The sequence below is a fragment of the Schistocerca piceifrons genome, chromosome 6, assembly GCF_021461385.2.
Source record: "Schistocerca piceifrons isolate TAMUIC-IGC-003096 chromosome 6, iqSchPice1.1, whole genome shotgun sequence".
Classification (NCBI taxonomy): Eukaryota; Metazoa; Arthropoda; class Insecta; order Orthoptera; family Acrididae; genus Schistocerca; species Schistocerca piceifrons.
Genome location: NC_060143.1, coordinates 587,348,534 through 587,372,952, shown reverse-complemented (window position 1 = coordinate 587,372,952; position 24,419 = coordinate 587,348,534). Strand labels below are relative to the sequence as shown.

General features: G+C 37.4%; 2 protein-coding genes across 2 annotated transcripts in view; both read left to right on the top strand.

The window, feature by feature from the left end:
* Positions 1 to 24,419, top strand: part of LOC124802433 (CCR4-NOT transcription complex subunit 6-like) — a 129,788-nt gene that overhangs the window by 66,312 nt on the left and 39,057 nt on the right. The gene's annotated exons all lie outside the window — the stretch shown is intronic.
* Positions 12,166 to 13,202, top strand: LOC124802432 (protein YIPF5). The gene has a single exon (XM_047263210.1). The coding sequence runs from the start codon at positions 12,327 to 12,329 to the stop codon at positions 13,089 to 13,091; it is 765 nt and encodes a 254-aa protein (XP_047119166.1). The 5' UTR covers positions 12,166 to 12,326; the 3' UTR covers positions 13,092 to 13,202.

The following is a 24,419-nucleotide window of genomic DNA, read 5'->3' as shown; positions in this document are numbered from 1 at the left end:
GAGTGGGAAGGATCTTGGGTAGTATGTCTCTAGTTTTAGGGCATGATAATAATCACAGTCCTAAGAAGGATGTGGTTCAGTTGTTCCAGTCCAGATGGTGTTGGGTGATGAAGGGGGCATTCCTTTGTAGCTGGTTCTTTGGGTTGGTGGGAGGATTGGGGGTCTCTGGGGAAATGGCATGGAAAATCTATTTGTGGAATCACCAATCCTTCCACCACTCCAAGAATCAGCTACAAAAGCTGTCAACCAATACCACTTTGGACTGTAACAACTGAACCACATCCTTCTTGGGGCTGTGGTTACCTGTCATCATGACCTGAAATGATTGACATCCTACCCGAGATTGATCCTACCTCTTTTAAAGTGGTGTTCCATCACCCACCCAACCTCCACAACATCCTAGTCCATCCCTATGCCACTACCGGTCCCAAGCCCTTGCCGCAGGGACCATAGCCCTATGGAAAACCCAGGTGAACAACCTGTCCAATCCACCCACTCAGCAATTTCTATTCCAGCCCTATCACGGGCTTATCCTATATCGTCAGAAACTGGGCCGTGTATGAAAACAGCCATGTTGTTTACCAGCTGTGCTGTAATCATTGTACAGCTTTTTATGTGGGTGTGACTACCAACTACCTGTCCACCAAGATGAATGTCTACTGTCAAACTGTGACCAAAATCTAAGTAGACCACCCTGTGGCATAAATATAGAGTTGAATGTAACATGCTTGGTTTCAGTGGCTGCTTCACAATGTGGGTTGTCTGGATCCTCCCCTCCGTCAGCTGTCCTGAACCGTGCAGAAGGGAGTAAGGATACAACACATTCTCTACTTCTAAAATTATCCTGGCCTTAACCCATGGTAACCTACTTTCACCACATCCTGGACCCAATAGTTTCTGCCCCCTCTGCCCATTTGCATCCTCCCTATTCACATACCCTCACCCTCCTTGTGAGCCCCTTCTGACAGCACACCCACCCCTTCTTTCCCCTTTCCCTTTCCTCTCATGGTGGGCATCTCATCATGCCTCCTTCCAGTGTCTGCAAGACAACGCTTTTCTCTCCCTCCACCCATTCCCTGCTATCCCTTCCCCTACTCCCTCCAGATTGCTGATTCTTTTCAGTGTGACACTTGCATTTCATTCCTAGCTGCAGTAGATGATAATAATACATGTGTGAGGTGTGCTTACTTCTGTGGATGAATGCATGTGTGTGTTTCCTTTTTTGAAGAAGGCTTTTGTGTTTCCTTTTTTGAAGAAGGCTTTGGTGGAATGGGTAAATGTGTAACAACCTTTTTGGTGTGCCTGTATGCAACACAGTGTGTTATCTTTTGTGTTAGTAGCAGTCTATCCTTGTCCTTATACACCGCATTACTGGATGACTAAGAATAAAGTTCCCCTCTGGCAGTGAAGAACAATGTTCAAAGATTTACTTAGATTCTGTCCTTATGTATTTCTTGTGTTAATATTATTCTATGTAACATTAATGCATTCTGTGCAAAATAACCACTCTGGGCATGTCTGCACACTGCTCCGCCAGTGATTCATAAGGTGCACAGCAAAGGGTCAGTATAACTGTGTGAATCACCCTGTGGTAGTTTCCTATTACATAGTGGGGTAGAGAGCATGAGGAATCACCTGCTCCCTTTTCATTTTGCGGATGTATAAAGGAGGTAAGTGCATGACCACAACCCAACGACAACATTAATTTCGTACCCTTAATAATCTGCAATTTTTTTCCATTCCCTGCAACACGGAAGCTATTAGTCCTAGAGCTAAAATAAATAGGACCTTTCTTATGGAAAAGTTAGTGTTGTTTCATTTTGTGCTGGGAAACATTTTTGCTAGAAGCAGCGGTTTTTTAGTTATTCAAGAAAAAAATAAAAAATCAACCTTTAAATGAGAATGCTCCCACCCACACACCTGCACCTCACTGGTCAAGATTTTTACGATGTTTTTATGACACTCCCTCCGACCATTGTATAAAAAATTGTGGCTGCATGACTTCTTCTATTTACCTTTGCGGCCTTAATTGACTGGGCTTATATCTCTAAACACATAAAAACATTCACACAGTTGAAATTAATATGACAAAACTAGAGAGGACTGTTACAATTGGGCACATAATCATATTCTCAGATATATGTAATTGAAAGAATGTGTATAGTTACTAGAAGTGTAAGAAATTGTGAGAAACCAGTATAGTCGTCCCACGCCAGATGCTCAATCCAGTCTGTCATAGGTGGGTGTTCACTTAGATGATTGTGGGTCAGGAAGGTGACATTACATTACTCCACTATGGCATTATCATGGTGCTTTTCTCAGTATATTTGTAACAACACTATTTTTCTGCAAGCACAGGAATTGAGTTAATAACTCGAAAACAGTAACTATTGTGTTAAAATGGAAAGACTGGAATTTGGAAACAAATGGATGCAAATACCCACAGTATTATTCCTACTCTTACTACACCTGTTTGGTGACCAACTGAATCATGTGGTACAGATACTATCCAAGAGGAGGAGGAGGAGGAGGAGAGACATCTGGTATCCTACTGACAATTTATGCATCCCAGAATAGTTAGGTGAAGCATAAATGTCTGAACAGTACATACACTCCATGTACTAAATGTCTATTGGCCAGCAGTTGATAGAACATAATGTTCACTGTCTACTGTGAATCATATGGGGGTGATATTATTAGTGAGTAGAATGTAAATGTTGGAGTTCTATTACATAGTGGGGTATTAATTACAATTGAAATTATAAAAAAAACCTTAGTGCATATGTAAGCTATGTTAAACATTAATCTCCCAAATCACAGCAGGCTATCAAGTGAACTGCAGATGTGCACTATCAGAATGTGAATAAATATTAGCATGGTTCAAGTTTTCAATAGATCTTACACAAGTCTGGCATACAATACTCACTGATCTGTGTCTACCTGTGACATCCTCACTATCACATACCTGTGGGAATATAATTAAGTGGCCCAGATTAGTACTGGTTTCAATTACGTGAATGGCTTATGTATTTAGAGATAATCCCACTGTAAAGATTTCTTAACCCTTTAATGCAACACTTTATTTTAAACTATAAAAATTATCATGGTTTTTTTTTTATAGTGCCTATATACTGAGAAAAATACAAAATAAATTTATCCTTAAAATTAGTATGCACTGTTAACGATTAACTCTTTGTGACTGATCACCTTTCAGAAACGACTTCCTGACACTTAAATCTATACTCGATGTTAACAAATTTCTCTTCTTCAGAAACGCTTTCCTTGCCATTGCCATTTCCTTGCCATTGCCAGTCTACATTTTATATCCTCTTTACTTCGACCATCATCAGTTATTTTACTCCCTAAATAGCAAAACTCATTTACTGCTTTAAGTGTCTCATTTCCTAATCTAATTCCCTCAGCATCACCTGATTTAATTTGACTACATTCCATTATCCTCGTTTTGCTTTTGTTAATGTTCATCTTATATCCTCCTTTCAAGACACTGTCCATTCTGGTCAACTGCTCTTCCAAGTCCTTTGCTGTCCCTGACAGAATTACAATGTCATCGGCGAACCTCAAAGTTTTTATTTCTTCTCCATGAATTTTAATACCTACTCCGAATTTTTCTTTTGTTTCCTTTACTGCTTGCTCAATATACAGATTGAATAACATCAGGGAGAGGCTACAACCCTGTCTCACTCCCTTCCCAACCACTGCTTCCCTTTGGTGTCCCTCGACTCTTATAACTGCCATCTGGTTTCTGTACAAATTGTAAATAGCCTTTCGCTCCCTGTATTTTACCCCTGCCACCTTCAGAATTTGAAAGAGAGTATTCCAGTTAACGTTGTCAAAAGCTTTCTCGAAGTCTACAAATGCTAGAAACATAGGTTTGCCTTTTCTTAATCTTTCTTCTAAGATAAGTCGTAAGGTTAGTATTGCCTCAAGTGTTCCAACATTTCTACGGAATCCAAACTGATCTTCCCCGAGGTTGGCTTCTACCAGTTTTTCCATTCGTCTGTAAAGAATTCGCGTTAGTATTTTGCAGCTGTGACTTATTAAACTGATAGTTCGGTAATTTTCACATCTGTCAACACCTGCTGTTGTCTGTTTGGACAAGAAGAGAATAGAAGCTTTCGAAATGTGGTGCTACAGAGGAATGCTGAAGATTAGATGGGTAGATCACATAACTAATGAGGAGGTATTGAATAGAATTGGGGAGAAGAGGAGTTTGTGGCACAACTTGACTAGAAGAAGGGACCGGTTGGTAGGACACGTTTTGAGGCATCATGGGATCACAAATTTAGCATTGGAGGGCAGCATGGAGGGTAAAAATCGTAGAGGGAGACCAAGAGATGAATACACTAAGCAGATTCAGAAGGATGTAGGTTGCAGTAAGTACTGGGAGATGAAGAAGCTTGCACAGGATAGAGTAGCATGGAGAGCTGCATCAAACCAGTCTCAGGACTGAAGACCACAACGACAACGACTGATCACCTACATAATGCGTTAAAGTGTTCATTGTAAACAAAATGGTGGATGCAAACATTATATGTTAAAGTGTAACTCATAAGGTAGAAAATACTTTTGTGTATAAATGATGACACCATGGGTCAGACTAAATAATTATAGTGACTTGAACAACTTCTACTTTATCATATGATGTTCTCACAGGTGGGCGTTAGACTAATTTCATGTTCTGATCATATGATCTATGGGACATAAAATAGTTTTCATTATATCTCAACTAGTGAACTGGCAATTCTTTGTAATCGCTACAATGCTTCATAATTGCTAAATATGTGTAGGAAGTGGATATATATCATAATCAGGAGTATCCCTGGAAATTATATCAGGATGTAAATTTCAACTCCTAATTGTGAATTCAACTATTTTTAAATTATGTAACTCAAAATTATATTGCATAATATAAGTGAAGAAAACTCCTTTGTTTTCATTTTTGATTGTTTTTAAGATTTTTAAATTTTTGTACACAGAAAAATTACAGAATTTTAGAATGTACAGTATTTTTCATTTTTTGGGTACTGTGTTATAAGGGCATGAACTAGTTTTCTGAATTACTGGGTTGCTAAACATAACACATAACTGACACTGCAAAAACATTGCCTAATTGTTTAAATGCCTGGTATCAAGTTAAAACTGACAATGATGAAAAAAACAAAAAGTATACTTGTGTGGATACAATTTTTGTTTACAATTGTATATCACACACTTTCAGATAAGCACATGCGCGAATACTGCCTTGTTGTTTTCCTGCTTACAGTACCACACACGTACAGTGGTGATTTCTGAGTGTAAAGCATTTCGTGTTCTGCAGTTCCCTAAGATCAGATCTGTAACTTCAGTTCAGGATATGTTTTGTTTAAAGTTTGTGATCCCCATGTGGCAAAAACATCTCTCAATGGTATAGTCAATTCGAAATGACAGGATGCATGTGTAAAGACAAAGGCATGGGATGACCAAAAATAAAAATGTCTGAAGAGGATGTGGACACTTTCACAACATCTTTCCTAAATAGCCCTAAGAAATCTGTTCAGAAAGCAAGTCTTAAACTTCAGTTGCCAAAGATGACAATGTGGAAGGTTTAACAAAACATTTACACATACATCCGTACCTGTTATAATTGGTACATGCCTTAAAACCAGATGACTGTGGTGTACAATATAACTTTCCAAGTGAAGTGTTGCAGCAGGAATGTGACTTTCTCGATTATGCGTTGTTTAGTGCTGAGGCAACCTTTCATCCAAGCAGGAATGTAAATACTCATAATGTTTGTATCTGGGGGTCAGTACATCTTCATGAACGTATGCAATATCAAAAAGATTCCCCAAAATTAAATATTTACTGTGCTGTGTCAGATCATATTTTTTTCACTGCAGTTACCATTATGGGGGTGGCTTATCTGCATATGTTGCAAGAATGGCTCTTGTCCCAATTAGAAGATGAACTTGGAAACTTTGTCAACAAGATGGAACCCCTCCCCATTGACATCTCTTTGTATGAAAGTGGTTGAATATTGAGGTTCCTGTCAGTTGGATTGGTCGTAAAGGGTCAGTATAACAGAGCTCTTTTCTGCTGGCTTTAATGTTCAGCTGACATCACGTCATGCATTTTTTTTTCCTTTGAGCCTTTATAAAATATCATCTTGATGTTCTGGCGCAACCTAGTGATTTGCTAGAGATGAGGTGCAGAACTGAAGAGGTTATTGCTTTCGTTACTCTGGACTTGTTAACCAAAGTGTGGGAAGAATTGGAGTTTAGGTTGATGTGGGGCATATAACTGAAGGTGCACATATTGAACATTTGTAAGGAAAACTAGTGTAGTTTATCTTTAATTTAATGTATGATTTGTCGTAAATAGCCTAAATTAAACTGTTGAAACTGAGACATTCTTGTATGGGCTCCCTATACATGAGAGGAACAATTGGTCTAATAGTTTAAGTGCCCTGCTATCATAGTTAAATCTGCAAGAAAGGAAACGAAACCATATTTTCTGAGCACTGCACAAAATTTTCTTTCTCTCAGAAATCCTGTGCACTGTTTTTTACACACACACACACACACACACACACACACACACACACCTGGTGCCTCCCCTTTGCAACCCCAAAATCTCTCATGCCTCCTACATCTGTTTACTTATTAATTTGTTTGCTTTTTTTGAAAAAGTTTATTAGACAGTAATCTGCAATCTACACTTAATGAAACAAAAGAGGGTTACCAAATATAGAGCAATGCAAAACTATAATATTTCAAAGAAATTGGTAGCAAAAATTAAATCTCATTCTGTCTTTCTTACATAACTAATGGTATTGTTTTCACTTGAACAACACTTTTCACATATACCATTTTTTTATGTGATCAAACTCTCAAAAAAATTCAGAACGTCAGTAACAGGGTTGAAATTGTTTTCCTTTAAGCAGCTCATGAATGTTCAGTTGTGAATTAGTTAAAACGCATCTCAGCTCACTCTCTGCATTCAGATGATTGTGGTGTTTTGTTTTCATGATGGCCACTATCAAGAATCTGGCCTCACATAGGTATGTAAACAAGAACTGTGCAAGGACTTTTAAGGCTTCCTTTGACATTTCTGGATAAATAGGAAGGAAACTGGCCCAAAATCGTGTTGCCTTTGTAGAAGTTCATTGAATTGAGCGAATAATGGAAAGTTAGTTGGTGAATGGTTGACTTCAGTTTTTTTGGGAAATTCTACGAAAGTGTGGTTCAACTGTAAAGGAGACCACATGTGGGACGCTAGTGCGACCTATTCTTGTGTACTGCTTGGGTGTTTGTGATCTGTACGAGGTCACATTAAAGGAAGACATCGAAGCAATTCAGAGGTGGAGTGACACAAGTGTTACAGACATGCGTTGGGAATGTCAATGGGAATCCTGGAATGGAATGTAATGTTGTTTTCGAGGAACACTATTGAGAAAATTTAGAGAACTGCCATTTGAACTTGACTGCAGAACAATCTTGTTGCCTCCAACTTATATTGTAAGTAAGGACCATGAAGATAAGGTACGAGAAATTAGGGCTCATATGGAGGCATACAGACAATCATTTTTCCCTCATTCTGTTTGCCAGTGTAACAGGAAAGGAAATGACTAGTTGTGGTACAGGGTACCCCTGCCTGCGCTGTATAGTGGATTGTGGAGTAATGTTGTAGATGTAGTAATGGGAGCATTCAGACAATACTTCCATAGTTGTTTCTTTTCTAAGAAAGCACTTACGATGTCACTCACATCTGATATTGTGGGCTCCACTTTCAGGTTATTGAATGTTTCAAAAAAGTCTGCAAGATATGCTAGGAAAATTGTAAAGCTATCATCAGTGAATTGATGATGCTCAACTCCCCCTTGACTCAAAAGAAATACAGTAGTTCTACCTCTGAGACTTGGAAATAAAGAGCCACAGCACTTGACTTAATTTTATTAACTACACTGATAGCCTCTTTAAGTGCAGTGTTAGCTTTCATAAAGTTTTAGACTCTAGGGCTTGTCTGTGGCTCATAAAGATTAGTTGGAGTGTTTCTTTGGCAATACTTAGTGAGCCAGAGCATTACCTAACATGGCTGCTACTCTGTCATTACAAATTCCCTTAAGTCTGTCCCAAGACAAACTATGTTCAACCAATTGACCAAATATTAAATGCTCTGAATAACCAAGCATCACCCATTGGCATATTTTGTGATGTCTCAAAGGCTTTTGACTGTGTGAATCACAAAATTCTTGTAGATAAACTTAAGTATTGTGGTATGAGTGGAACAGTGCACAAATGGTTTAATTCATATTTAATTGGAAGAAAGTAGAAGGTTGAATTTAACAGTACAGATAGTCTGCAAAAGTCAGCGAAATCCTCTAGTTAGGGAGGTATCCAGAATGGTACCTCATAGGATTCAGTCTTGGGTCCCTTATTGTTGTTAATATATAATAATGACTTGCTCCTCTTGTGTTCATGAAGATGCAAAGCTTTTTGCTGATGATACAAGTGTAGTGATCACACCCCACAAAAAGAATTAGCTGAGAAATTGTAAATAATGTCTTTCAGTAAATTATTAAGTGGTTCTCTGCAAATGGACTCTCACTAGATTTTGAGAAAATACAGTATATACCGCTCTGTACAGTAAATGATGTAACACCATTGATAAATATAGACTTTGAATGGAAGTCTGTTGCTAAGGCAGAATATTCAAAATTTCTGGGTGTGTGCATTTATGAGAAACTGAACTGGAAGAAACACATTAATGATCTTCTGAAACTATTAGGTTCAGCTACTTATTTGGTGATAAACGTATCAGTAAATTAGCCTGCTGTGTCTATTTTCAGTTACTGCTTTCATATGGCATCATATTTTGGGCTAATTCATTATTAAGAGAAAAAGTATTCATTGCACAAAAGTGTGTAGTCAGAATGATAGCTGGAGCCCACCTGAGATCACCTTGCAGACTTTTTTCCTTCCCCCGCACCACACACACACACACACACACACACACACACACAAAGTTTTCAAAGGAGAAATAACACATTACAAGCCAATGAGCCCACATTTCAATTCAACAGGCAAAGTGATTAGCAATGACAAAGACAACTGTGAGTTAACTACCAAAATACTTCAAATTGAAAAATCTTCTAAACTGCGAGGAACCAACACATGACTAATTTCCAGGCAGCTTCAAAAGGAAAAACCCACCTTCACAACCACCAACACTGCATCAAATCGAACATTACATTTGCTAGCTGAAAAACAATGGAGCGCTAGATGGAGATGGGACATTAGCTGGGATGTGGAAACTGGGAGGGCAGCGGGCAGCTGAAACCATTTAGGAGGTTATTAAAGATTGCTGGAAACAAGCCATAATTCATCCACAACATAAAAACAGTTATAGGACAGATACCAACAATTACTGAGACATATCTCTGTTTCCAGCCATCTTCAAAATTATATCCAAAGCTCTAGTGCATAAAATAGAAGATGAAGCAGAATACACAATTGGCGAGTACCAAGCAGGGTTCAGAAAAAAACAGATCATGTCCGGAGCAAATTTTTAAATTGAAAACTGTCCTCAGGATCAGAACAACATGGAAACTTAACACAGTTGTTGCTCTCATAGATTTCAAAAAATCATGATTCTGTAGATAATCAGACAGTATTCCTAACACTGGGAGAAGCAGATATCTTCAAAAACCCCAAACAATTAGTTGAACAGACATGACTTCAAAAGTTAAATGTCTAGAAGTTTTGGAATCCTTCAGAATAAACGTAGGTGTTCGATTATCTTCAGTCTTGTCTTAGACAAGGTCATGAGAGAGTGAGACAAAGAACTATAAGAGAGAAACATAGGAATCCATATAGGACAAGGAGGAGGAAGATTTGAGATGAAATGTCAAGCTTTTGCTGATGATATCGCAGTAATTTCTAGGATCAAAACAGATGCAAAAATAATTATATAAACATTTCACAAAATTGCAGTAGCCAAAACTGAATTATTAATATCATATGAGAAAATGGAATACATTGATTAAAAAAAAAATGAAGAAAATGGAATTAGTGTAACAACTCATCCAAAACTGATATAATAAATCCGTATCATTCCAGGCAAAAATTAAACACTATGCAACAGTAATTAAACTGGAAGCACTGTACAGATCAGAATGCCTAACACCAAATAAAAGAGGTGAGCAAGAAGAACTGGAAAAGAAAGAAAGTAAAATACCCAGAAAAATTTTAGGTCCACAAAAGAACAAAGATAACAGGACAAAGAGGAGAAATGAACATCTATACAGAAACATAGAAACTATCACAGGCACAATAAGAATGAGGAGATTAAAAAAATTTATGGTCGTATTTACAGAATGAATGACAATAGGCTAACAAAGAAAATTTTTAATTTCATTTCCAAATTACCGGTAACAAAAAAAAAGGTCTTGAAGAGAGAAGAAAGTATATACCTAAGAAAACTTAACATCGCAGAAGACGCCAAACAGAACAGGGAAAGTTAAAGGCGATTGATCAATGTTGCAAAGTTTCCTGTCTAACAACGAAATTCACAACCTAGGAGGGTGATGTTAATGATCAGAGGCAGGCGTTGAGCCACAGCATGAAGCAACTTTGGGATGTACCGTTGTCTTAGGTTGTAAGTGGTCTATAATTGGCCAAATTCCGTAATTAAAATATAGGCGCAAGAACAGTTAACCTTACGACCGGTAGAGAAGATATCTATAAAATATGCCCTATGAGAATTATGGAGACTATTATGTTCTGTATGTACTGACGTATGCAACTTTAGGAAAAAAATTAACTGTGTGCACAGATATCGTACATCTGAAGATGAAACGTGAAAAATCGAAATTAAAAACAACTTTAGAATATCATCCTTGCAGCCTGAGGCCATTTCTTCTGTTACTGCTATAATAAACGGTTGCGTTGCTACCAAGCCACTACGATGGATAGTCAAGATAGGTCCTATATGTAAATGGCTAAGGCTGATTCACACACTCATATTGTCCGTTACGTGATGTCATGTCACGTCAAGTGAAGTCAAGGCACTTGCTCTCATCTTGCATTGGTGTCCTCAACTATTCTTTTCGCGTGAATTGCGATCTTCGCAAAATGAAAGTCTACTGTTTATATGCGCGAAGCGCACATACACAATGCAGTAGCTTATATACGTAGATGCTGGAGTCAACATTTGTACAAAATTGACATTTATTGGATTCAAGTGCAGGGATAGCGTGTATATTAGCGAAGGGAGATCGAAGTGCAAACCAACACAGAGAAAGTGCGTGGGTGCGAAAAAGTCATTACGTGGCACAGAAGGGGAATTTCACGCATTATATGTGGAGCTTGAATAAGAGGAATCGCATTTTATTTTTTGGACAGTGGAAGCTTGTTTTTTTCAGTTGTTACGTCAAACTACCCCCCAGAATTACTAGAAGGAACACAGTGTTGCCAGCTGCAGTCACATCCCGTGAAAATTTGGTTTGAGGGCTAATCCAGTACAAATTTTCGAGAGTTAGTCGTATCTCCCTCAATACATTTTCCTTCAAGATAGGTTTCTTTACATGGTGTATTTGGCTTTTAATAGTTCAGGTGCCTTGTTAGTGTTTGGGTTAGCTAGTGAAACCACATAAATATTGGTCACTGATGCTTGTTAGACTATTTCACACACAATCAGAGAGCCGCTTAACAATAAATAGGCATGCCACAAGTACTTATTTAAACAAAGAACTTGCTGTATCTGCATCTTTCAGTGCATTTCCATATATAACACTAAAAAGGCCTTACAACATACAAATAAATTCGACCTTCTAATCAATCCGATTCTACCTATAAAGGTGGCGTTGATTCTACCCAAAGTACTTTTTTCTCATGTTGCAGCCATGTTACAGTTCATTACTGCATTTCATTGTGACGAGACGAGACATGACATGACGTGACGGTGAGTGTGAAGTGTGTGATACCAAACGTACTAAAAATATTCAATTTGAGCATGTCACTATACAATACTGTTACTTGATATTTCAAATATCAAAGACGTATGAAAATTTACTTTCTTTCTGTTTACGATTTTTGTTATTAGATTAGCAAAAAGCGATTGTAAGCGCTCCGAATTGTCATGAATCGATAGTAGTTTCTCGTGTCTCCGCGGTAGCGCTGTGTGTCTGACAAGAGCCCTGCAGAATGTAAACGGTGCGTAGGAGCTCGCAGACAGTGAATTGAGGCGTGAATGTTGTGATTGTGGGAAAGGCTTGCGGCTTAAAGACGTTATTACAAGCTGTGTTAAGTGTGTAAATACGTTCAATCATGAATTCATATGATGAACAGTTTCAAAACCAATACGGTTACAATGTGGGTGACGTGAATTTCGAAGTGCAAGATCAGCTCCAGTTCCAAACATTCCCAGAAAGTTATGACAGCGGTGAACGCAACGATGCAGCCGCGAAAGATATGTACTTCGACCCCACAGCATCTCAAAATTTTTACAATCAAGAATCGTATACTGGGCAGAGATTTCAGAAATCTTGGAACAACGCCGAAGATGAAGAAGAACCGCCTTTGCTGGAAGAACTTGGTATTGACCCTACTCGTATAATGGAAAAAACAGTGGCTGCATTGAACCCATTTCATCGTTATGGACCTACGGATGATGCCGCCTTTTTGCTACAGGATCCTGACCTGGCTGGGCCACTAGCATTTTGTATTATAATGGCAGTTTCGCTTCTCGTCACTGGCGGAAAAGCGCATTTTGGATACATTTATGGCATAGCAGTGTCGAGTTGCATCTTGATGTACTGCTTACTGAACCTAATGGCAGCCAAAACAAATATACCATTTCCATTTGTAGCTTCAGTACTGGGATATTGCTTACTTCCAGTACTAACGATACCATTCATTGGTTTATTTGGAAACACTGTCGGTATTTTAATAGCTACATTGGCAGTTATATACAGTAGCCTATCAGCATCACGTTTGTTCGTTACTATACTTGGAGACCAGGATCAGAGAGCCTTAATAGCTTATCCCTGTGCACTCGTTTATGGTGCTTTTGCACTTATAATAATTTTTTAGGTGTTGTGTGCAACATTGACATGGGAGTATTGAATAATGTGAGCCTGTGCAAAATGTTTCAATAATATGTAGCTACTAAACTCAAAATAAAATTTCTAATATTCTTCCTTATGTTTTGGTTTTCTGATTGCTCTTACCTTTTCCGCCCATTTGATGCGTTTGTGGCACTGTAACAGTTTTTATTTACTAAGTGCCAAATTGGCAGGTACAGTTAGTGTATCCTATACTGTATCACAGAGAATTTTTAAGTTTAACTTTAGTGGTGACATTATGGAACCTGCAGGATGTGTATTTATTCGAGACTCAGTCGTTTTCTATGAACAGTTTTGTTTCTCACCCTTATTGCAGCTGGCTCATTCAATAATTTGTGATACAAATGTCGACATAGAATTGCAGTGGTATACTCTTGTCTGTTGCTCCCTCTCCTCCCTCCCCACATGGACACACATGCCGATAACCTGATAAGGTGGGGAAAAAATTATTGTAATCTGTATCACTGAAGGGCCAAACAAAAGTAGGGGGCCTTTTTTTTCAATAACAATATATGGATTAAAAGTATTAAGTATAATGTCCAAAACAGCAGAAGTCACAGCTGTGCAGAAAATTATTGCCTTACTCGCCCCTCTCCTGGTCTATGTTGAAGTAAAATGAAAGGTGTGATCACATAATTTTAATTCACAAGTGATATGAAATGAATTGTTGTACTTTTAATACTGTTATGAAGTTCACACTAAAATTGCTTGTCAGTTGGTATAGAATTGCTGTGTAGTGCTCCTTCCACTCATTACCCTGCAGAATTTCGAATGAATCTCAATACTGACAAACAATTTATTAGTCAGTTATGCTTTGGAATGATTGCTACGGTTTCTTAATGGTTGTATTTCACTATTTTATATATATTTTAATTTATCTAGCTGTGCTTATATGCTGTAGCTCCTAGAGGTTTGTAGTACATATGAACCTTTTGTTTCTTTCTGACTCAATTTTTTGTTTTCATTTTAATTTTCCTCTTTTTATGATTAATGCAGTATTTACTCTCCCCAGCAGAAAGTGGTGTTATGGACAGATTGTCAAAATACTTCAATCACATGGTTTATTTTCGAGGAATCATAAAATTTTGGGTCTAGTGAATAATGTGTGCTGTCCGTATATTCTTTGGAGTGGTCATAAGTTGTGTACACAGAATGTTTTTTCTTTCTATGTTAAAGTTATAGGTGTTGTTCATATGTTCTGTTTATTATGTTTAGTTTATTTTTTGTGGATGGTGGCTTAGATTGTGTTTTTACTAGAACATAGTAGGTCTAACGGAGGGCGCCATCTCCACTAAATGTATATATGTGGTCTACTGAGGATGGCAATCCATTTCAGATTGTGCAGTATGCCAGACCTATAGGCATTAAATTTTGTTAAATTTGTGGTAACAGACAGAACTCTAGTATTACTAAGAGTTGTTGGTTAGGTGGGAAGGCGATAGTTTTGTTGTGAGATGGGAAAGCAATTGAATGTCATGATTTTCGTTAAATAAAGTTTGAGATGATATCAGCTTGGTGATCTAAAAGTTCTCTTGAGCTGCCATAGATGAGATATATCTAATGGATTCATACTTGAGGACCTTCAATGTGAGAGCAGCCTTTTACCACTTGGCATGCCTTAAATGCTTTTGGTGTAGTGCCAATTCCAGATTTTATCTTTAATACCCTCTTAGTGTTAAGAGGTTTTTGTCCCCTGGTTAACTCTACCCCTTGAGGTTTGTCATTACGAACTAGAGGTGAGAATTCTTTCTTCATTGCACTTTTCCCATCCTTCCTTATTTATCCCTTCTAATAACTCTTTGATACCAATATCTTTATTTGGAAGTCCTTGCAAGTGGTAAGTTAAATGATCAGGTCACTCCTTGGGTTTTGATATCCGTCTGATCTTAGAGTTTAACCCCTTGTTGAAATGTAGGGTGAATATATTGTTTCTCATGTCCCGTACCGTGAGCTTCAGTTTACATTGGACCACTGTGAGAACCATAAAAATGTTCATTGTTGTCTAACCCCTCTGTACGTGAAGTATTGATGTCGTGAAGAACTGTATCGTTTTCCAATTTGTGATGTTTGTGACCTTCCGCTCCTGCATCTTTGAACGTGGAAAATTCTCGTCCTCCAGGAATACATCCCTACCGACTGTTGTGTGTCAAGTTGTCTTTGTGTGGCAGTGGCCTATGAATCTCAGTTTCTTTGACTTCTTATCCCACTTCTTGTGATGGGGTTTAGAATGTGAGTCATTGCACTGCAGCTTAAAATTCTCAAGTGTGGAAAAGAAGGCGCTCCTGTACCAGCCTTTATGGGGCCTTTTATCTCCAAGTGTGGTGGGTGGAGAAAGATTTGATTAGTAGTGGCTGCAGAGACAGCTTCAGCTCAACGCTCTTTTGGTAAGTTGCCATTAAACACTATGGCACAAGCATTTTCAACCAATGTTTGATCAACTGTCAGCAATACCATTTTGCTGTGAACTGCATCGTACTATAAACTTAAGAAGTCAGAAATATTTTGAGATCCTTTATGTATGAGCTGCTATGGACTATGGTTATTTCAACAGTTTCTCTTTCTTTTCTTCCTCATTCCTCTCATCATTTCTAAATTTTTCTCTTGTCATTTCTTTTATCCAAGTGGCTTCAATCCTTTTCTTGGATTTTTCATGGAAACATTTGGAACCCTGTAACTTATTTCTGGTTCGCAGTGATTCCTCATTACCTTGTGTAGTAACTTGGGATTTGTCCATTTCCCTTCCTAATCCTTTGCACCAATTTACCAAAGTAAATGAACAGTCTTTTTGCCAGTCTCTTGGGATCTATCCTTTGGAAGTGGCCACAGAAAGCTATTCTTCTGATCCTAATCATAAGTGTATTTTTTTCAATATGTGTATAAAGTATTGAAATGTCTTTTGCATTGTGTTTAATTTTTAACTGGTCCCAAAATTTTCATTAGTATTTTTCCTTCTGTGATTTCCAGTGTTCCATCATTGCCTTTTTGTTCAGAGTTCAACTATCTGCTGCACAGAGAGCTTCTGTGTGAATTGCTGTAGATTAGTATGTGAGTTTAGCATTGATAGATATTGACTTCTTATTATATGTCCTTAGTGAGGTGATGTTCTCCATCTTTTTAACTTTTGATTCTCTATTAAATGTCGTGTTCAATTATTTCTCGTAGGTACTTAAACTTTTTAGTTCTCTCAATGTTTCCATATTCAGTTTTCATTATGTTTGAGGCTGCTTTCATGTGTGTGATTAATTTGGTTTTCTCAAATTTAGTTCATTGTTGAGATAGTCCTTTCTGTTGACAGTCTGCAATTTCTTGACATTTTTGTCTGTCTTCTTTTCCACCAAGACTTTGAAGTTTTTAAATGTCATTGTGACCTTGGACTTGTCCTTCAAAACACAGACAAACTTGTATCATGAAAAATCATCAATAGATGAGAGAAAATAAAGATTTCCACTAATAGACACTGTCTGACCTTTTGCTAGTTTCAAATGAAATATGTGATTGTTTTCCCATGATGCACAACTCACAGGGAACCTTGACCACAATTAATGAAACCTTGCAAACTTCGGCGTAGTTTTGGACTTCTTTCGTCCTTGCTTGTGGTGCCACATGAATCCACTACCTTTTGGGTAGTAACATTGTTTTGTTTTGCTTGTATTCAGACTGGAGGTGCCGCTCATAAGAAATGCTTTGGCACGTAGTTCATATTGTGCATCATAAACAAATTCACATTTCAGTCATTAAAGGTTGCTTTATGCCTTTTCAGCAAAAGCCATAAAGCAACCTTTAATAACTGAAATGTGTGTTCATCTGTGATATAGAATATGAACTAAATTGCAATTTTGTTAACTGAGAGCAAATTCATGGCTGAGTTGGGGATGTGAATGGCATCAGAGGCCTGTATTTCTGTTTTGTTACCAGTATAGGAGGTCAGATTAATACTTCCAGAGGGCTCTGCTACTAACCCATAACCTCGCATGATGACTACTGAGCTATTACATTGTTTGGCATTAAGAAGCTCCCCTCCATCATTGGTGATGTTGATTGAGGCACAAGAATCTAAATAGCACATTTCCATACTGTGAGACTGTTTAGAATCTTCTGCAAGGAAGGCTCCCTTGTATGCTGACTTTTTTTTTAGTTACATTCCCTTCATTATTATTTTTTGATGAGCTTTCGCCTTTTTTTGCTCTTGCTAGAACATTATTTAGCAACATGATTTGGTGTGTTGCACTAGTAGCATTTAATATTGCATTTTGTATCGCTTTGTTTATTTAGATATTATGATGATTCTTCATTTCCATACATGTCTTCAGATTTGATAGCTTGTAGTGCTTTTACTTAAATAGAATCTGTGATAACACATGTACATCTGTTTTCAAGTGTCATAATCATAGGTTGATTATTATCAGGTAATCTTGCCCGGGGAGGTCGTGATGATTTGATTGTAATATATATTAATATTAATGTTCTAAATAAGTCTACTCTTCAAATGCTGTTTCCATTGTCATTCAGGCTTCTGGTACAATATTCATATCCCTTATATGGGAATAATTTGTCTTGTCCATGAAGATTACTATCGGAGAATGTGCTTTTATGGCTCTTTTGTTCTAAGAATTGTTCAGTTTCATCGTATCTGAAGGAGGCATTTCTAAAACATCCCAGAGTTTGGCTTCATGGCAAATTTCCACATAGAGTAGTTTTTGCTTCCAGTCAACGTTTTAACTAATATAAGCCCAGATGAAGCTGTACCATTCATTTTTAAGTTTGGATGTATAAAATAACTGGCAGTATGCAGATGATCAATTGACGAAAATTAGAAAAAATATGCAGCACACATGACTGACTTAAGAACCAACTCCAGATTTCTGCATATGACCTCTGTCATTAACATTTATGAAATTTTGCTTTCTCTCTTGATCCTGGATCCATAACGTTTTTGTTAGGCATTTTAAGTATACAAATGAAGGCTTTATTAAGTGAAGAAAACAGTAAATGCAATACAGTGACTACAAATATACACACACACACGACTACCATAGAGTAACAGTAACAACAAGGAGTAAACACAAAAACGATTGATATCAGTTTGCATATCACATTAATGTTTGATTCCAACTTGAGTAACAGTTACAACAAGGAGTAAACAGAAAACGGTTTATCAGTTTGCATATCCCATTGATGTTCGATTCCAACTTTGAAGAAAGATGATTGTGACTGGGAGGGAAACATGAGTAGCATTGGAAGTGTTTAGGTGACAAAAAGTACCCACTTTTTATTTCTGTGGTCTTAAACGTGTGTGTTAAAATGCTAGAAATTAGACAATCTCACTTTAAGAACTGGCATTTTGAGTTTGCCAAGACATCAAACTGATGGAAATAAGGTATCATGGTAATGGAAATACCAATACGATTGGAGCTACAGTTGGCTGTTGGTCATTTCAAAATACATAACAGAAAACTGCGAGGGCAGTTGGATAAGTATAGTAAATTTTGTGAAATAATGGAACTTTTTGTTGTGCCTTCATGGTTGGTAAACTTGATTATTCCAAGCTTCATATAAAGAATGTCAAAATGTAGAACACACAATTCATTGTTGACAGTCACCTGAATTGGATGAAGTTCACATGCCTCTGCACCATCATTGAAGACTATTTACTCTTGGATTAATGAATTTGAAGCTGGTTGCACAAACACCAAAAATGAAGTGCATTTCAGCTGTCTGGGTGAGGTCACCACAAAGGAAATCATTGACAAAATTCATGTAGGTAGTTCAAGTCCTCCAGATAAAAATTTGTGAGATTGCTGACTGTAGGCATCTCAACTAAGTAAGTGCCTAATATCCTGCACGGAGAATTGGCTGTGAGGGAGCTTTGTGCAAGGTGGGTGCCACAGTTACTCACAGTTGACCAAAAGTGTGTCTGTCACAACATTTCAAAACAATGTCCAGCGATGTTTAGCCACAACCCACAAGGCTTTGTGGCTATTGATGAAACCTGGATCCATCATCACGCACCAGAGTCAAAACGGCAGTTAAAACACTGTACAAAGCATGGTGAAAAGTGAACCGAATAAGGCAACGAGCATTTTGGCAGCTGTTAAAATGATGGCCACTGTTTTTCAGATACCCAAGAAATAATTCTTGTAAATTATTTGGAAAATGCAAGAACCATAACTGGACCCTGTTATGTTTCATTGTTGGATCATTTTGTTAAAAGTGCGCTTGTATCAGCATTATTCATCAGCAATAACAATAGCAAAAGTGCACAAACTGGGCTTTGAAGTGCTTCCTTATCCTCACTGTTTACCAGATTTAACCCCAAGTGACTTCTTCCTATTCCCTAACTAGAAACTGTGGCTTTCTGGGAAGAAATTTTATCAAATGAAGAAGTGATAGTTGCAGTCAATGAGTATTTTGCAGAGGTTGATAGAACCTATTTTTCCCATGGGATGAAAAGTCTAGAGAATTGCTGGATCAAGTGTGTATCCCTCAAGGGAGACTGTTGAGAAGTAAGGTGAGTTGTTTACAAAGCAAGTATATATATTTTTTTCGTTGCTTTTATACCAAACTTATCAAACTACCGTCATATATTATATTACTTAATGAGAAGAGAGAGAGGAAATATAAGCCAGTTGACCTATAACTATTATTTAATAGTGAAGTGTTTTCACGTTTACACTAAAATAAAACTTGTGTGTGCACTGAAAAATTATTTTCATTTTGGGATTCTGATTTTTTTGTTGTTGACCTTTGTTATTCACGAAGACAATCATCAAGGTGGAAACTACATTATTTGACAGAACAGGAAGGTCAATAAGGAACAAAAGGAATGACAGTAATCAGAATTATGGTTATTCTATTAGAGCATAGTCATGGAACAGACAAGAAAACTTAATAAACAATTGCTATAAAGTCCATTAGTATAGTTAAAATCTTATAAAGGAGCACACTGCTGACATTCTGAAACTGTCATAAAATTATTGAACACCGGTAATTGGCATGTTGTTTATCTTTGGAGCTGCTACCTGTTCAGTGCAAATCTCTTCATCTCTGCATAGCTACTGTAACCTACATCCATTCAAACTTGCGTAACATATTTGAGTGTTGATCTCCCTCTATAATTTTTACCTTTCCGTCTCTACTCCCTCCCCTACTTCTCTCCTTCACCACACCCACTGTTCGTTGAGGACTCAGGATGTATCTTATCAATCAATCCATTCCTTTAGTCAAGTTGCTCCACAAATTTCCTTTTTCCCCTGTGTTATTTAGTATGTTTTTGTGAGTTATAAGAGGCAGTCAAATAGTTTCTGTTTGAAGGCCGTACATTCCAGAATCAATATGCCGATGAGGCAAAATTGCCTTGAGCATTGAGGCAATCATCCCACCAATGCACCATGTTGAAAATACACATTTGGTAAAACACCATGCCCTACTATGTGAAGAAGTCTATAACTGCCTATCGCACATCTTCATCTGAGAGGAATCATTGACCCATTGAGTCCCTTTTTAAGGGTTCAAAGGTGTGATAATTGCATGGGGAATGATTAGGACTGTAGAGTGGGTGCTTGAGTTTCTCACACATAAGTTGGTGTGTCTTCTGCATTATGACATTTGCGATATGGCGACAGAACTTGGTGCAGCAATGCACAACAACGGTTTTTGACAGACATGCTGCCTCAAACACAATTTTCAAACTGCAGTGGTTATCTACCAGTGTTTATCCTTCAGCAGCCGTGGAAAGAGAAACAGCATGTTGGTCGTGTTGGGATGCATTTTGATAATGTTGGCATAGTTTGTGTCCCTGCATTTACCACACACATGTTGGAGAGACACAAATGTCATACTAATCTCTTTGATACACATTAGTGCTTATATATGTGCATTGGAGTTGTGCTGTGTTGCGCATCACTGCACCAATGCCCTTAGGTGGAAACTTTTTGATTGCCCCTTATATTTGATCTCTCTCTCTCTCTCTCTCTCATATTCAGCACTCACATTTTCAAATCTTGTATTCTCTTCTCATCTGTACAAATTTACATTACATTTTAATAAATATATTTTTCAGAATCACTTTTCTTCCTATAAAAGTTTGCACGTGAAAGCTCCCCTCTAATTTGGCTTTTGTCAGTTATTTTGCTGCCCAATTCATCTCCTACTTTTAGTGTTTCATTGCTAATTTATTTATTTATTTTGTAATACTTATTCTGTAGATTATTTTGTGTTATTGAATGGATTTATTATTATGTTTAACAATCACATACAGAGGTTAAAATACAAATTTCAATATTACTTCAATTTAAAGTTTGATTTATAAAGTACGAAGATAATGTTCATGACCGAAAGAATACAAATAATGTGATTTATAAAATGTAATTAAACCAGCAACAGACATTTAATCAGGGAAACACAGAAAGATATGGGAAATTGTCATATCTGTTCCTGTTAAAGGATTCATCTGGAAAGTACAAACTTTTTCAAGCAGGAACTCTTGTAGCTGATGTTCAAATAATTACCACTTCATAGGGACTCAGTAACACCTGGAACTGACTTAAAGTTTTGTTTTGTAGTTTATTTTGCACCAGAGACAAATTCTTCAGGGTGACATGTATGCCACATTTCCTTCTAATGTTGTGTGTTTTATATTGAGAAGGATTGCGAAGCTTGAGTATCGTGATTCAATAGATATATTATGAGGCAGGGGCTAACCCCCTATTTGGTTAAAAAGATTGTGACGCAAGTCTCTTGGCAACCTTTTCCCTGAATGGTAAAGACTCTTTTCGATGTAGGCAAAATTGTACCAAAAGATTATTACACAACACATCAGTGAATGAAAATAGCAAAATATGTAGGTTTTTGGATTTTGATGTCACCGATTTTGTAGATTAATCTGAGTTAAATGTCGTTGAAATAAGCCTTTTTAAGGTTCGCAAATTGTAATGTTCGTAGTTAAGCATATGTTGTCTATAAGGATGCCTAAGAATTTCAGACAGTTTGTCCTCTGTATTCGTTGAATCTCATGTGCAATAACAATAACAATCTCCTCTGGGTTTCGTGATTAGAATGGAATTAAATGTATCTTGTTTTGCTGAGGTTCAGAATTTTTCTAAAGTGCCGGGAAATTTGATGCCACTGTATGAAACCATAACCATGCAAAGGATTTATAAGCTTTACAGTTCTGAGGGAAAGCATACTGTCACCATGGAAAAAGTGTTTTTTTCACCTGAAAGAAAGTATATTTTTAACCAGTAAATCTGGGAAAAATCTGCGAATTTTTTTTCCTTCACTGCGTGTACAGCCTGCAATAATTTGTAAAATCTGTGGCAGGCATCGCTTTTTTTTTAGAGGTGCTTCACAATAGTGCCATCCTGTGAGGGAAGATGCCTTGATTGAGGGAGGCACTGGATCACTGGATATGTGAGCCAGGACTTTATTTACAGCAGCTTTTTAACAGAATACTCAAAATATTGCTGACACCTTTTGAGTTTGTGCTTTTTAAAGTGGTTATGGTTTACCTTATTTCCTGTGCTGTTACAGGGGCTCCCAGGGCTTTACCTATCAGCTCTATGTAATTAGGTGTTCTTTCAGTAGTTCAATGACCTTCTTGCTCGGTTTTCTCAGCAACACTTAAAAAAGTGCTCATTAAAGATTTTTGCCACTGCCTCTTGATTGTATGCTTATCTGCTATGTTGAGAACAATGTTTTGGGTGCTACTGGGACAATCTGTACCAGTATTACTCTTTACCACCTCCCACATTGTTTTAATTTTGTTACTCGATTTATTAATTTTGGAGCTTACATGTGTATTTCACAATATTTTTTGTATAGTGATGTAGCTGGGCTGGGTTGCCTGGATTTTTGGATTCACACTTTCTTTCACATAGAGTTCTTATATGAGTGGTGATTTATGGATTTTTGATGGAGTCAAATATAAGCGCCACTTTATTACCGAACAAATTATTCATTTGTCGACCTTAATTTTATAGCCTCTGTTGAAGACACTATCCATTTCATTCAACTGCATTTTGAAGTCCTTTATCTTAGAGTGTTATAATGTCTTTAGCAAGCCTATGGTCATTATAATTGCAATCTGGTTTCTGAAAAAGTTGTGAGTAACCTTTGCTCCCATTTTATTTTACTCCTGCTAATTTCAGAATTTCTAATAGTGTATTCCAATCAACACTGCCAATAGCTTTCTCTGAATCTGTAAGTATTGGTTTATGTTCCTTCAATCTATCTTCTAAGAGGCATAATAATACCAATATTGCCTGTCATGTACCTACATTTCTTTGGAATCCATGAACTATCCTTAATCTGTACATTATATGCAGCATGTCACTCTGAACCAAAACTCCACCGAAAAATTTTCAGAGTTTTTGAGTGATGTCTTTTAAGTATTTTGGTATAAAGGCCCACGGTCCCTGACATGTTACAGCACCATTGCATTTTGTTTGGTTTCTTGCCCAATTTAGTTTTGTATGTGTATTGCACTGAAAATAGTGTGCAGCAGTGTAAATGTCAATGGTATGTGCTGTGTATCTTGTTTTCTTTCACCCGCAGTACCTGCTATTTACAAGAGTGGTACATACTTTAGTCTTCACCTGCATTCAGTACTGCTCAGTTTTCTCTTGGGTTTTTATTTTCCAACAGTGTTAGTTGTACATTAAGAGTGATACAGAGCTGTAGGGGTAGGTTTACTGATGAGCAGTTGACCAGTCCGAACCTTGTGTATGGGTTCACCGAATGCAGTGGGAGAGCAGTACGGCAATGCCATTCTGAGCTGTTCCTACAGGACGGCGACCACACTATGTCACGTAACAGTACAGTGTTCACTGTGAGGATTGTTGTGTTACTCTGTGTTGTGTGGTGTAATTTTTGCTTGTTGCATGCTACAAGTTTTGCAGTTTTGAAGATAGTTTCACATAAACAGTCATGTTTCGGCAACAAACTGAATAGATCAAAATTATATTATTACTCTGTAATGAGCTGCCAGAGGCTGTAGGTCGTTTATGTCCAAACACTCAGAATGTGTCTCCAACAACCTCTGAAAGTTTTTCGGTGGACTTCTTGTTCGCCCTGTGTAATTTCAGCAAGTTTTTACAGCCTGTTGGTTCCATTTCGATTATTATTTCATTATTATATGTGCAGTTAATAACATGTAGTATCTGGGCCCTTATTAGTGGACATTAATTACACCTTTTGCCTTCATGATGGCTTGAACTCTGCTGGTGACTCTTCCAGTGAGGTGTCTATTGTTCCATTATGTTATGGTCAGGACTCTGGGTCGGCCTGTGCATTTCAGAAA

Excerpts from the sequence above, each read along its gene's own strand:
- LOC124802432 (XM_047263210.1), top strand. The coding sequence starts at position 12,327 with ATGAATTCATATGATGAACAGTTTCAAAACCAATACGGTTACAATGTG.